Source organism: Schistocerca piceifrons, chromosome 9 (genome assembly GCF_021461385.2).
Source record: "Schistocerca piceifrons isolate TAMUIC-IGC-003096 chromosome 9, iqSchPice1.1, whole genome shotgun sequence".
In the NCBI taxonomy this organism is placed as follows: Eukaryota; Metazoa; Arthropoda; class Insecta; order Orthoptera; family Acrididae; genus Schistocerca; species Schistocerca piceifrons.
In genome coordinates, this window is record NC_060146.1 from 151,118,205 (window position 1) to 151,133,369 (window position 15,165).

The window sequence follows — 15,165 nt, forward strand, 5'->3', positions numbered from 1 at the left end:
CTACATGTAATACAATATGTTAGAATATCTAGTACAGTAACTAAATCACAAATGCCAATTTCCTACAAATTGCTTGTAGGTTATGCAGAGGACAATGGTAGTGTCTGAAAATTCTCAAAAACGCATATTTATTTGCATTGATATACAATGAAATTCTGGGGTGATGATTTCTTCGGCAGAACTGTAACCCCACATGCTGATTTACTCCAAAATAAGTTTGTATGCAAAACACTCATACTGGTAATTAACAAAAATATAGTTTTGTAAGTGACCAAAAATTCTCAAAAATAACCTGTTTCTCATGTAATGGCATAATGAAATGAGAATGGATGTTTTGAATGAGGATAGGCTTACTGTTCTCAAAAATTTAAAAATGGCACAAATAAGTTTAAGCCTGTAATTGATGGTAACAGTACAACTTTATCGTGGCACACGAGAATTTTCAAAATTTCACAATATATATCACAATGCAAATGAGTGTTGATACAATCAGTGAAACATTATGCAGAAGCAACAGGAACAGTAATTATTAAGTATGATAATTGTAAAAGTATTTGTATGTACCTTATTTCTATTCTTTTGATGATGTTTCTTTTCTGATATCTTCCTCCAGAAATAATTGATCTCATACAAGGGGCTGTGTCACCTCATCATCACCACCACTTTCGTCCAGATTTATGATGTGTGCGGGGCTTGATAAGAAAGGAAATTGACAGGTTTGGGAGCTCCTGGTGGTCAAGCATGTAGAAAAAAGTAGTAGCATTTTTTGCACAGGTCAGGCAAGACGTGAGCCATTTATTTTAGCACAGTTTGTACATTGTGGTTAGTGCAGTAGGAAGAGTACAGAACAGTAGTCAGGGGGTTATGAGATCGAACCTGACATTTAAAATTTTTTATTTTTAATTTTTATGTTGTTTGCACTGCAAATAAACTGAAATAATGCTCAGAATTTATTAACATTTTCCTAAGACATGAAAAGAGAAGACAAAGGAAATTTTGGTATTTGCAAATAAATTTATGTGCAGAGATTTTAATGCATAAATGAGAACTTCTTATACAAAATTAGATCCTTTTATAATTTTTTAGTTGACGTATGCATGCTGGAGTGATACTTATAAAAACAGGGAAAGCATAATTACATAAAAGTTTCTCATGAAAAACAGACCTGGTTTCCATTCATAAAAGTTTCTCTCTCATCACACCGTTTGGCAGCAAACAATGCATAATGCAAAATTTTGCCAAATATTGGGAAGGATAGATAGTGATGTACAATGGAATGTATTTTGAAAAAGTCCTCTTACACTTCAAAATGAAACTACTGCAGTACCAAGTCCAAAACACTTTAATTACAGTCCCTTTTCAAAATGTTATTTGCAGTCCTCATGGACATCGTAAGTACAGCCTTTCCTTCGAAATTTATTTCCAGTCCCAAATTTTCCTTTGCCTTTCCTTTTCATGCATTTTATGAAAACATCAATAAATACAATGTATTTAGCATTATTTAAGTTTATTGCTGTGTAAGTAATGTAAAATTTGAGAATGAAAAAAAAATAAAAAAGTTTCCACATAGACACTTGATACCAAGACCCTAGGATTACTGTTCTCTAACATTCCCACTGCACTGACAACCTCCTGGAAATCACGCTAACATAAAAGCCTTGTGCCTTGCCCAAAGCACACCAAAAATGCTTTTTTTTTTTCTAAATGCCTGACCATCTGGAGCTTCCACTCCTACCTCTTTCATTTCTGGCCAAGCCCTGCATATACCATAATTCTGATCGAAATCGGTAATGATGAGTAGGTATGGTCCCCTTGTTAGCCTGTTCTGTTTCATTTGGTAGAAATTAAAATAAAGTCACTTTTCCATTTCCTATGTTGTTGTTGTTGTTGTTGTTGTTGTTGTTGTTTATGAACCTTCATTTTATTTCCAGATCCAAACTCCTGTTCAAGGAAGCAAGAGAAAATATGTCCTCATGGCCATTAACAGAAGAATATCGCCGCTGAAAATTAATCCGTATTTTGTAAGTAGGCCTTGTCTTTTATATCTCAGTTGTATGTTGACACATTTTTCTTAAACTATTATTGTAGTTAGACACTGTAGCAAACTAATTAGTATATATCAATACATTTTTTTGAAAACATAATATAGTGGGACATATGAAAAGTCTACTCGTGAAGGAGGGTGGGAGAAAACACACATAACTGCTAAGGAAATGCGCAGGCCATCGCAGCCAATGAGTTATTCTCCTGAAAAGGGTTGAAGGGGCAGGAAGAGGTGAGAAGGAAAAGAATTGGCAAGGTTTAGGAAAACCAGAGCCCAGGTCAGAGGCTATACACCAGACAGGATGAGAAGGAAAAGCTTAATGTTGGGACTGCACCAGATGAGATTTGAAAATGTATGAGCTTGGAGGTGGAAGATAGGGTAATAATCAAGACAGAGATAACTAACAAAACAGCATGCAAAAGTTAATAAGAGTGGAAAGCTAATTGCATTGTACATGGGGTCTAGAGATTCGCGATTGGCTGTCACGGATTTTGATAAAAATTTTTTTTAACAAGCACACATGTTCTTAATGAACATTGATAAAATTTCATGATCATTCTGGAGGTATAATCATTTGTTAGACTCGATAGTGCAGCTATCGACAGTGCATCAGTGAGTTTTTAGCAGCTTGGAAACATAATACCTCCAAAACATTTTCTTGAAAGAAACAAAACTAGGTCATCTTGTATAACTTTTTGCACTCCCTTTAGTGAAATAATAATAATAATAAAACATTTCCTGGACAATGTACATTTGGATAATTTGAAGCAAAGTCAGCCAAAAACAATAGATGCTCAAAAAAATGTGGAGCTTAGCTTTTTATATCTCCAGAAGTCACTGCGGGATACCCCTGAGACCTTGCATACTTATCAATACAAGGTATTAGAGTACAAAATTCTGTTTTTCTACTGATTAAAATTGATTACTAGTTGACAATTTTTCAAAAAACTCCAAAACTGCCTTTTTTGGCTCGCTTTTACAAAATAGCCTCCTGCAAACACTGTAAACCATTTTCATTAGAACATTAGAAATGTCATGTTCTAAACCACCTAAAAACTATATTTGGTCTTGCAATGTGACCATATAAGGTTCTACAGAACAGCAACAAAGTGGAGGTGCATTGAAAATGGGCCCATATTCCACTGGTACTGAAATTAAATCTGTCATATTTTATTATGTTCTATAATTGTTTACTACACTCTGGGGAAGGAAATATCAAAAAATCTGCTTGACAAGGAAGTGAGATAAAAGCTGAATATCTTGAAAAATTTCAAAGAAGGAGTGTCTTTTGTGGCAACACATCATAGCGTATTTTAGTTTTTATGCTATAACTATAGAATGAAATTGGTTTTAAGCTTCACAGTTTAACTTGCATTGCCAAGACAGTGGAGACCATTGTAGTAAAATTGTTGCTTGACAGCTGCAATACACGTTGTATAAATAGTACGCAGATTTTATGCCACTGTCACATTGTGTAAATTTTTTGGATTAGATGGATGTTATAGAGAATAATTAGTACTTGTTTTTATTGTATAATGCTATTGTTGTGCTAGTTTAATTATGGTTTAAGGTTTAGCACACTTAGTGTTAGAAACAGTATCAGGAATAGGATAGATTATTACTAATTGTGAAGATAACCCGTTGAGTTGCAGACGGGCACAACCAAAAGACTGTTACACATGCAGGTACTAGCCAAAGCCTTCCTCAGCAAAGAAAACATACATGCATTCACACAAGCAAACACACCTCATGCATACTCAGCCGCCATAACCGGCAGCTCCGATCAGGATGCGATTGTCACGTGAATAGCAATCTGGAGGGGGGCGGGGAAGCGGGAAGAATAGCTGGGTACAGGTGGGATGAGAGAAGAGCACTGTCTGGCAGGGCTCTCAGGGACTAGCGACTGCCAGGTGCAGCTCTGGAGAGGATGTGAGAGAAAAAAGTGGAAAGCAAAAAAGGAGGAGAGCAGAAAAGGAGAACAGCAGAAAAGGAGGGGAACGGAATAGGACTGGAGCAAGGAAGTTGAAAGAACGGACAGGTACGGTGGCAGAGGGCAGCACACAAAGAGGATGAAGGAATGTGAGAGGGGACGAGGTGATAGGGCAAGGGTTGGAAACTGTTGGGTGGAGGGTGTGTGAGCACGATGTTACTGTAGGTTGAGGCTGGGATGATTTCGGGAGCAGAGGATTTATTGTAACGATAACTCTAATCTGTGCACTTCAGGAAAGCTGGTGGTGGAAGGGAGAGGGGGATCCAGATGGCTCAGTTTGTGAGGCAGCCATTGAAATCAAGCATGTTATGTTCCACAGCATTTTGTACCACAGGGTGGTCAACTTTGCATTTGCCCACTGTTTGGCTGTGGCTATTCAGCCTAATAGATAGCAGGTTGGTTGTAATACCACCTATAAACTCTGTCAGAGTGATCCCATCATGGAAATCCAACATAACCTCCAATCCCTGCTGAAGGCCTTAGGTCTTTCTCAGAACCTCTCCCCTCAATCCATTTCCCTCCTCACCCCTGTGATAACCCCCACACTCTCACCTTTTACATGGTCCCCAAAATTCACAAACTCAACAATCTGGATGACCCATTGTAATTGGTTATTGTTTTCCCACAGAAAACATTTCAATCCCCATTCACCAACACGTCCGACCAATTGCCCATAATCTAGCGCCCACTTCAAACATATCAACCATTTCGTTCATCAACCCTCCACCATCCCCACCCCTTTACCTCCTGGTCACTGCTGATGCCACTTTTCTATACACTAACATCCTCCCTGCCCATGGTCTTATTACAATTGAACACCAACTCTTCCAGTGTCCTTCAGACTTCAAACCCACTACCTCATTCCTCATTCACCTAACTAACTCTATTGTAATGCATAACTACTTCTCCTTTGAAGGGAAGGTATACAAACAAATCTGCAGCACAGCCTTGGGCACCCACATGGCACCCTCCTAAGTCAATATGTTTACAGGCCATTTAGAGGAGACCTTCCTAGCTTCCCAGAACCCGAAACCCTTGGCTTGGTTCAAGTTCATTGATGATATCTTCATAATCTGGACTCAAGGCCAAGGCTCCCTATTCTCATGCCTTCACAGCCCCAGCACTTCCTCTCCCACTCATTTCACCTCATACTCCACAACTCGGCATGCCACCTTCTTCACTGTTGGCTCCATCCACACCTCCACCCATATTAAACCCACCAACCAGCTACAATACCTCCATTTTGACAGCAGCTGTCAATCCAATAACAAACATCCCATACAGCCATGCTACCCGGGGATGGCATATCTGCAGTGACAAGAACTCCCTTTCCCAGTTTCCTGGAAGTCTCAAAAAGCCCTTCACAGTTAGGCATTATCACTCACATCTAGTTTATAAACATACCTCCTATGCCACTTCCCACCACACCCTTCCCACCACACTCTTCCCCCCACACTCTTCCCCCCACACTCTTCCCCCCACACTCTTACCCTCCCCCCACTCTTACCCTCCCCCCACACTGTTACTCTCCACGCCACACACTTACCCACCCTCCCACACTCTTACCCTCCCCCCACCCTCTTACCCACCCTCCCACACTCTTACCCTCCCCCCACACTCTTACCCCCCCACACTCTTACCCCCCCCCACACTCTTACCCACTCTCACACACTCTTACCCTACACCTACACTGTTACCCTCCCCCCACACTGTTATCCTCCCACCCACATCGTAACTCTTCCCCACGCACTATCTCCCCCCCACCCTCCTTCTCACCCCTGCACTCTCCCCCACACTCTCCCCCACACTCTCCCCCACACTCTCCCCCCACACTCCCCCCCCACACTCTCCCCCCACACTCCCCCCACACTCTCCCCCCCCCCACACTCTCCCCCCCCACACTCTCCCCCCACACTCTCCCCCCACACTCCCCCCCCACACTCCCCCCCCACACTCCCCTCCACACTCCCCAGGCACACTCCTCCCTCCCCGCCGCACTCCCCAGGCACACTCCTCCCTCCCCGCACTCTTCCCCCCTCCCCGCACCCTTCCACCCTCCCCGCACCGTTCCCCCCTCCCCGCACTTTTCACCATCTGGCCCTCCACACCCCGCACCCATCTCCACTGAACCCCCACACCCTCTCCCTTCCCCAATCTCCCCCTCTCCCACACCCTCCCCCTCTCCCACACCCTCCCCCTCTCCCACACCCTTCCCCTCTCCCACACCCTTGCCCTCTCCCACACCCTCCCCCTCTCCCACACCCTCCCCCTCTCACCCTCCCCCTCTCACCCTCCCCCTCTCACCCTCCCCCTCTCCCACACCCTCCCCCTCTCACCCTCCTCCTCTCCCACACCCTCCCCCTCTCACACTCCCCCTCTCCCACACCCTCCCCCTCACACACTCCCCCTCTCCCACACCCTCCCCCTCTCACCCTCCCCCTCTCCCACACCCTCCCCCTCTCCCACACCCTCCCCCTCTCACCCTCTCATTCTCCCACACACTCCCCACCCCACCTCCTCCCCTCTCCGCTCACGCCCTCCCCACTCACGCCCTCCCCACTCACGCCCTCCCCACTCACGCCCTCCCCACTCTCCCCCATCCCCACTCTCCCCTCCCCACTCTCCCCATCCCCACTCTCCCCATCCCCACTCTCTCCCCTCCCCCTCCCCACTCTCCCCTCCCCACTCTCCCCATCCCCACTCTCTCCCCTCCCCATCCCCACTCTCCCCATCCCCACTCTCCCCATCCCCACTCTCCCCATCCCCACTCTCCCCATCCCCACTCTCCCCTCCCCACTCTCCCCTCCCCACTCTCCCCATCCCCACTCTCCCCTCCCCACTCTCCCCTCCCCACTCTCCCCTCCCCACTCTCCCCATCCCCGCTATCCCCTCCCCACTCTCCCCATCCCCGCTATCCCCTCCCCACTCTCCCCATCCACGCTCTCCCCTCCCCACTCTCCCCATCCCCGCTCTCCCCTCCCCACTCTCCCCATCCCCGCTCTCCCCTCCCCACTCTCCCCATCCCCGCTATCCCCTCCCCACTCTCCCCATCCCCACTCTCCCCATCCCCACTCTCCCCATCCCCACTCCCCCCATCCCCACTCCCTCACTCCCCACTCTCTTCCTCCCCACTCTCCCCCTCCTCCCTCTCCCCCTCCCCACTCTCTTGCCCACACACACTCCCCCCTCGCTCCCCCCCTCGCTCCCCCCCTCGCTCCCCCCACACACACTCCCCCCCACTCACAAACACCTCACTCACAGTCCCCCCACTGACCTCCCCCCTCTCTCCCACACCCTCGCCCCCCCCACTCTCTCCCCCACACCCTCTCCCCCCACTCTCTCCCCCACACCCTCTCCCCCACCCACTCTCCCCCACACCATCTCCCACCACCCACTCTCTCCCCCACACCCTGCCCCCCACTCTCTCCCACCACCCACTCTCTCCCCCACACCCTGCCCCCCACTCTCTCCCCCCTGCCCCCCACTCTCTCCCCCCCTGCCCCCCACTCTCTCCCCCCCTGCCCCCCACTCTCTCCCCCCTGCCCCTCACTCTCCCCCCCACACCCTGCCCCCCACTCTCCCCCCACACCCTGCCCCCCACTATCCTCCCCCCACACCCTGCCCCACACTGTCTCCCCCCCACCCTGCCCCCACTCTCTCCCCCACCCCCACCCACTCTCTCCACCACACCCCCTCTCTCTTCCCCCCACACACTCTTCCCCCACACACTCTTCCCTGCACACACTCTTCCCCGCACACACTCTTCCCCTCACACACTCTTCCCCCCCACACCCTTCCCCGCACACACTCTTCCCCTCACACCCTTCCCCGCACACACTCTTCCCCTCACACACTCTTCCCCCCCACACCCTCACCCCCCACACCCTCACCCCCCACACCCTCACCCCCACACCCTCACCCCCACACCCTCACCCCCACCCCCCACACCCTCACCCCCCACACTCTTCCCCCCACACTCTTCCCCCCCCCACACTCTTCCCCCCCACACTCTTCCCCCTCCACCCCACACTCTTCCCCCTCCACCCCACACTCTTCCCCCTCCACCCCACACTCTTCCCCCCCACACTCTTCCCCCTCCACCCCACACTCTTCCCCCTCCACCCCACACTCTTCCCTCCCACACTCTTCCCCCCACACTCTTCCCCCCACACACTTCCCCCCCCACACACTTCCCCCCCACACTCTTCCCCCCCCACACTCTTCCCCCCCACACTCTTCCCCCCACACTCTTCCCCCCCCACACTCTTCCCCCCCCCCACACTCTTCCCCCCCACACTCTTCCCCCCCCCCACACTCTTCCCCCCCACACTCTTCCCCCCCCCACACTCCTCCCCCCCACTCTCTTCCCCCCACACTCTTCCCCCCCACACTCTTCCCCCCCACACTCTTCCCCCCCCCACACTCTTCCCCCCCACACTCTTCCCCCCCACACTCTTCCCCCCCCACACTCTTCCCCCCACACTCTTCCCCCCACACTCCCCCCCACACTATTCCCCCCACACTCCTCCCCCCCACACACTCTTCCCCCCACACTCCTCCCCCCCACACACTCTTCCCCCCCCTCCCCCCTCCCCCCCACACTCCTCCCCCCCACACACTCTTCCCCCCCCTCCCCCCTCCCCTTCACACCTCCGCCCCCCCCACACCTTTCCGCCCCCCCCACCCACACCCTTCCCCCCACACCCTTCCCCCCCACATCGTTCCCCCCCACACCCTTCCTCCCCACACCCTTCCCCCCCACACTGTTCCCCCCCACACCGTTCCTCCCCACACCCTTCCCCCCCACACCGTTCCCCCCACATCCTTCCTCCCCACATCCTTCCCCCCCACATCCTTCCCCCCCACATCCTTACCCCCACATCCTTCCCCCCCACACTCTTCCCCCCCCCCACACTCTTCCCCCCTCCCACACTCTTCCTCCCCCCCACACACTCTTTTCCCACACACTCTTTTCCCACACACTCTTCCCCCCCCCACATTCTCCCCCCCCCCACATTCTCCCCCCCACATTCTCCCCCCCACATTCTCCCCCCCACATTCTCCCCCCCACACTCTTGCCCCCCCCCACACTCTTGCCCCCCACACTCTTGCCCCCCACACTCTTGCCCCCCACACTCTTGCCCCCCACACTCTTGCCCCCCACACTCTTGCCCCCCACACTCTTGCCCCCCACACTCTTGCCCCCCACACTCTTGCCCCCCACACTCTTGCCCCCCACACTCTTCCCCCCCACACACTCTTGTCCGCCCCACACACTCTTTTCCGCTCCACACTCTTCCCCCCCACACTCTTCCCCCCCACACTCTTCCCCCCCCCCCCCACAATCTTCCCCCCCACACTCTTCCCCCCCACACTCTTCCCCCCCACACTATTCCCCCCCACACTATTCCCCCCCCCACACTTTTCCCCCCCACACTTTTCCCCCCCACACTCTTCCCCCCCACACTCTTGCCCCCCACACTCTTGCCCCCCACACTCTTGCCCCCCACACTCTTGCCCCCCACACTCTTCCCCCCCCCCACACTCTTCCCCCCCCCACACTCTTCCCCCCCCACTCTCTTCCCCCCCACTCTCTTCCCCCCCCCACACACTCTTCCCCCCCCACACTCTTCCCCCCCCCCACACTCTTCCCCCCCCACACTCTTCCCCCCCCCACACTCTTCCCCCCCACACTCTTCCCCCCCCCCACACTCTTCCCCCCCACACTCTCTTCCCCCCCACACACTCTTCCCCGCCCCACACACTCTTCCCCGCCCCACACACTCTTCCCCGCCCCACACACTCTTCCCCGCCCCACACACTCTTGTCCGCCCCACACACTCTTGTCCGCCCCACACACTCTTGTCCGCCCCACACACTCTTGTCCGCCCCACACACTCTTGTCCGCCCCACACTCTTCCCCCCCCCCACACTCTCCCCCCCCACACTCTCCCCCCCACAATCTTCCCCCCCACACTCTTCCCCCCCACACTCTTCCCCCCCACACTCTTCCCCCCCACACTCTTCCCCCCCACACTCTTCCCCCCCACACTCTTCCCCCCCACACTCTTCCCCCCCACACTCTTCCCCCCCCACACTCTTCCCCCCCACACTCTTCCCCCCCCACACTCTTTCCCCCCCACACTCTTTCCCCCCCACACTCTTTCCCCCCCACACTCTTCGCCCCCCACACTCTTCGCCCCCCACACTCTTGCCCCCCCCCCCACACTCTTGCCCACACACACGCTTCCCCCCCACACACTCTTCCCCCCCACACACTCTTCCCCCCCACACACTCTTCCCCCCCACACACTCTTCCCCCCTCCCCCCCACACACTTCCCCCCCACACTCTTCCCCCTCCACACTCTTCCCCCCCACACTCTTCCCCCCCACACTCTTCCCCCCCACACTCTTCCCCCCCCACTCTCTTCCCCCCCACAATCTTTCCCCCCACACTCTTCCCCCCCACACTCTTCCCCCCCACACTCTTCCCCCCCACACTCTTCCCCCCCACACTCTTCCCCCCCACACTCTTCCCCCCCACACTCTTCCCCCCCACACTCTTCCCCCCCACACTCTTCCCCCCCACACTCTTCCCCCACACACTCTTCCCCCCCCCCACACTCTTCCCCCCCCACTCTCTTCCCCCCCCACACTCTTCCCCCCACACACTTCCCCCCCACACTCCCTCCCCCCCCACACTCCCCCCCCACACTCTTCCCCTCCCCCGTACTCCACCCGCACACTCTTGCCCTCCCCCATACTCTCCCCCCACACTCTTCCCCCCCCGTACTCTTCCCGTGCACTCTCCCCCCTGTACTCTCCTCCCCGCACTATCCCCCCCCCCCGCTCTCTTACCCCCCCGCCCCCCTCCACCGCGCTCCTCCCCCCCCCCCCCCGCACTCTCCCCCCAACACTCTCCTCCCAACACTCTCCCCCCAACACTCTCCTCCCCCACACTCCCTCCCCCACACTCTCCCCCCCCACACTCCCTCCCCCACACTCTCCCCCCCCACACTCTCCCCCCCACACTCTCCCCCCCACACTCTGCCCCCCACACTCTCCCCCCACACTCTCCCCCCCACACTCTCCCCCCCCTACACTCTCCCCCCACCCTCTTCTCGCCACACTCTCCCTCCCACCCTCACCGAGTGAGGTGGCGCAGTGGTTAGACACTGGACTCGCATTCGGGTTGGATGACGGTTCAATCCCGTGTCCGGTCATCGTGATTTAGGTTTTCCGTGATTTCCCCAAATCCCTCCAGGCAAATGCTGGGATGGTTCCCTTCAAAGGGTACGGCCGACTTCCTTCCCTGTCCTTCCCTAATCCGATGAGACCGATGACCTCGCTGTCTGGTCTCCTTCCCCAAAAAACAACCAACAACAACAAACAACAGCCCCCACACTCTCCCCCCCACCCTCTTCCCCCCACACTCTCCCCCCCACCCTCTTCCCCCCACACTCTCCCCCCCACCCTCTTCCCCCCACACTCTCCCCCCACCCTCTTCCCCCCACACTCTCCCCCCCACCCTCTTCCCCCCACACTCTCCCCCCCACCCTCTTCCCCCCACACTCTCCCCCCCACCCTCTTCCCCCCCACTCTTCCCCCCACACTCTCCCCCCACCCTCTTCCCCCACCCTCTTCCCCCACACACTCTCCCCTCCACCCTTTTCCCCCCACACTCTCCCCCCCACCACCCTCTTCCCCCCACACTCTCCCCCCCCACCCTCTTCCCCCACACTTCCAATCATCCCACCATCCCCTAGAGCCAGCTACAAAAGGGTGCCACCTTCATCACCCGTAGCACCCCAGACTGGAACAACTGACCCCATCCTTTGTCAGGGCTTTGATTATCTATCGTCATGCCCCAAAAAGTGGGAAATACAACCTAAGATCCTTCTCACCCCTCTAAAGTGATGTTCTGCTGCTCACCAAAACCTCCACATCATTCTAGTCCATCCCTATACCACTAATAATTCCAAACCTTTGCCACAGCAATCATATCCCTGTGGAAGACCTAGGTGCAAAACCTGTCCATTCCGCTCACTGACCACTTCCTGTTCTAGTCTTATTCCATCACAGTCTGGGACGTCTGTGAAAGCAACCATGTTGTGTACCAACTCGGTTGTAAGCACTGTACCACGTTTTATATTGGTATGACTACCAACCTGCTATCTACTAGGAATGAAATACCACTGTCATCTAGTGACCAAAAGTAAAGTTGATCAGACCGTTGCACAAAATACTGTGGAACATAACATGCTTGATTTCAATGGCTGCTTCACAACATGGGCCATCCACCACCAGCTTTTCTGAACTGCGCAGATGGGAGTTATCTTTACAATAAATTCTCTTCTCCTGAAATTATCCCCCCCTTCAACCTAGTGCCCCCACACCCTCCACACAACAGTTTTCGCCCCTTATCCTATCTCCTTGTCCTCTTTGTGTGCTGCCCTCTGCCACCATACCTGTCCGTCCTTTCCCCTCCCCTGCTCCACTTCTTTTCCACTCCTCCTTTTCTGCTTCTCTCTTTTTCTGCTCTCCTCCTTTTCCTTCACTCTGCTTTTCCATTCTCACTCTCCTCCTCTTCTGCTCTCCTCCTCTTCTGCTCTCCTCCTCTTCTGCTCTCCTCCTCTTCTGCTCTCCTCCTCTTCTTCTGCCCCCCTCCTCTTCTTGTGCCCCCCTCCTCTTCTTGTGCCCCCCGCCTCTTCTTGTGCCCCCCTCCTCTTCTTGTGCCCCCCTCCTCTTCTTGTGCCCCCCTCCTCTTCTTGTGCCCCCCTCCTCTTCTTGTGCCCCCCTCCTCTTCTTGTGCCCCCTCCTCTTCTTGTGCCCCCCTCCTCTTCTTGTGCCCCCCTCCTCTTCTTGTGCCCCCCTCCTCTTCTTGTGCCCCCCTCCTCTTCTTGTGCCCCCCTCCTCTTCTTGTGCCCCCCTCCTCTTCTTGTGCCCCCTCCTCTTCTTGTGCCCCCCTCCTCTTCTTGTGCCCCCCTCCTCTTCTTGTGCCCCCCTCCTCTACTTGTGGCCCCCTCCTCTACTTGTGGCCCCCTCCTCTACTTGTGGCCCCCTCGTCTTCTGCTCCCCTCTTATTGTGCCCCCCTCCTCTTCTGCTCTCCTCTTCTTGTGCCCCCCCTCCTCTTCTGCTCTCCTCTTCTTGTGCCCCCCCTCCTCTTCTGCTCTCCTCTTCTTGTGCCCCCCCTCCTCTTCTGCTCTCCTCTTCTTGTGCCCCCCTCCTCTTCTGCTCTCCTCTTCTTGTGCCCCCCCTCCTCTTCTGCTCTCCTCTTCTTGTGCCCCCCTCCTCTTCTGCTCTCCTCTTCTTGTGCCCCCCTCCTCTTCTGCTCTCCTCTTCTTGTGCCCCCCTCCTCTTCTTGTGCCCCCCACCTCTTCTGCTCTCCTCTTCTTGTGCCCCCCTCGTCTTCTGCTCTCCTCTTCTTGTGCCCCCCTCGTCTTCTGCTCTCCTCTTCTTGTGCCCCCCTCGTCTTCTGCTCTCCTCTTCTTGTGCCCCCCTCGTCTTCTGCTCTCCTCTTCTTGTGCCCCCCTCGTCTTCTGCTCTCCTCTTCTTGTGCCCCCCTCGTCTTCTGCTCTCCTCTTCTTGTGCCCCCCTCGTCTTCTGCTCTCCTCTTCTTGTGCCCCCCTCGTCTTCTGCTCTCCTCTTCTTGTGCCCCCCTCGTCTTCTGCTCTCCTCTTCTTGTGCCCCCCTCGTCTTCTGCTCTCCTCTTCTTGTGCCCCCCTCGTCTTCTGCTCTCCTCTTCTTGTGCCCCCCTCGTCTTCTGCTCTCCTCTTCTTGTGCCCCCCTCGTCTTCTGCTCTCCTCTTCTTGTGCCCCCCTCGTCTTCTGCTCTCCTCTTCTTGTGCCCCCCTCGTCTTCTGCTCTCCTCTTCTTGTGCCCCCCTCGTCTTCTGCTCTCCTCTTCTTGTGCCCCCCTCGTCTTCTGCTCTCCTCTTCTTGTGCCCCCCTCGTCTTCTGCTCTCCTCTTCTTGTGCCCCACCCCCCTCCTCTGCTCTCCTCTTCTTGTGCCCCACCCCCCTCCTCTGCTCTCCTCTTCTTGTGCCCCACCCCCCTCCTCTGCTCTCCTCTTCTTGTGCCCCACCCCCCTCCTCTGCTCTCCTCTTCTTGTGCCCCACCCCCCTCCTCTGCTCTCCTCTTCTTGTGCCCCACCCCCCTCCTCTGCTCTCCTCTTCTTGTGCCCCACCCCCCTCCGCTGCTCTCCTCTTCTTGTGCCCCACCCCCCTCCGCTGCTCTCCTCTTCTTGTGCCCCACCCCCCTCCTCTGCTCTCCTCTTCTTGTGCCCCACCCCCCTCCTCTGCTCTCCTCTTCTTGTGCCCCACCCCCCTCCTCTGCTCTCCTCTTCTTGTGCCCCCCCCCCTCTTTTGCTCTCCTCTTCTTGTGCCCCCCCCCTCTTTTGCTCTCCTGTTCTTGTGCCCCCCCCCTCTTTTGCTCTCCTCTTCTTGTGCCCCCCCCCCCTCTTTTGCTCTCCTCTTCTTGTGCCCCCCCCCCCTCTTTTGCTCTCCTCTTCTTGTGGCCACCCCTCTTTTGCTCTCCTCTTCTTGTGGCCACCTCTCTTCTGCTCTCCTCTTCTTGTGCCCCCCCCCCTCTTCTGCTCTCCTCTTCTTGTTATTCCATTTAATTTTTTATTAAAAGCATTTTTTTGAGCTGAATGTGCTACAGAAGTATTAAAACAACAAAAAAGACAACTTACTTTCAGTTTTTCTGACTCAAGCTCATTTCCTAGTGAAATATGGCATCCCGGTTAAGACACAAGTTGAAAATATGGTCACTATTTTTTTTATAAACTTAAATTTGCCATATTTCATGAGAGTACCTTTTCCATTAGACGTTTGCAAGCAAATATAAGTCTGGGCTTCAGTTGTCTAAGTATGATTCCACAATGCATCGTTGTCGGCTGCAGAAAATGACGTGGTTCAGCGTGTTTCTCTCATTTTGGTGTTTCAAATACAGTTTCTTCCAATGTAGTTTCTTCTTTTCAGATAATACAAAAATAATAGTAATATAATTCAAAATTATTTATGACTGCGACCTTCACATTGTTCTTCCATCAACACACACCAAGAGTTAGCTTCCGACTCGGACTGAGTATAGTCAAAGACTACTCCAACGTCAAAGATATTTTACACAA

The 15,165-nt window shown here is 53.9% G+C and overlaps 1 protein-coding gene across 3 annotated transcripts in view; it reads left to right on the forward strand.

Annotated features, from left to right (window-relative positions):
- Positions 1–15,165, forward strand: part of LOC124717223 (nuclear RNA export factor 1-like) — a 218,397-nt gene that overhangs the window by 73,500 nt on the left and 129,732 nt on the right. For all 3 annotated transcript variants that reach the window (XM_047244011.1, XM_047244013.1, XM_047244014.1), the window contains one exon: positions 1,932–2,021. In XM_047244011.1, coding sequence (XP_047099967.1) covers positions 1,932–2,021 — 90 coding nt within the window. The remainder of the gene's footprint in view (positions 1–1,931; positions 2,022–15,165) is intronic.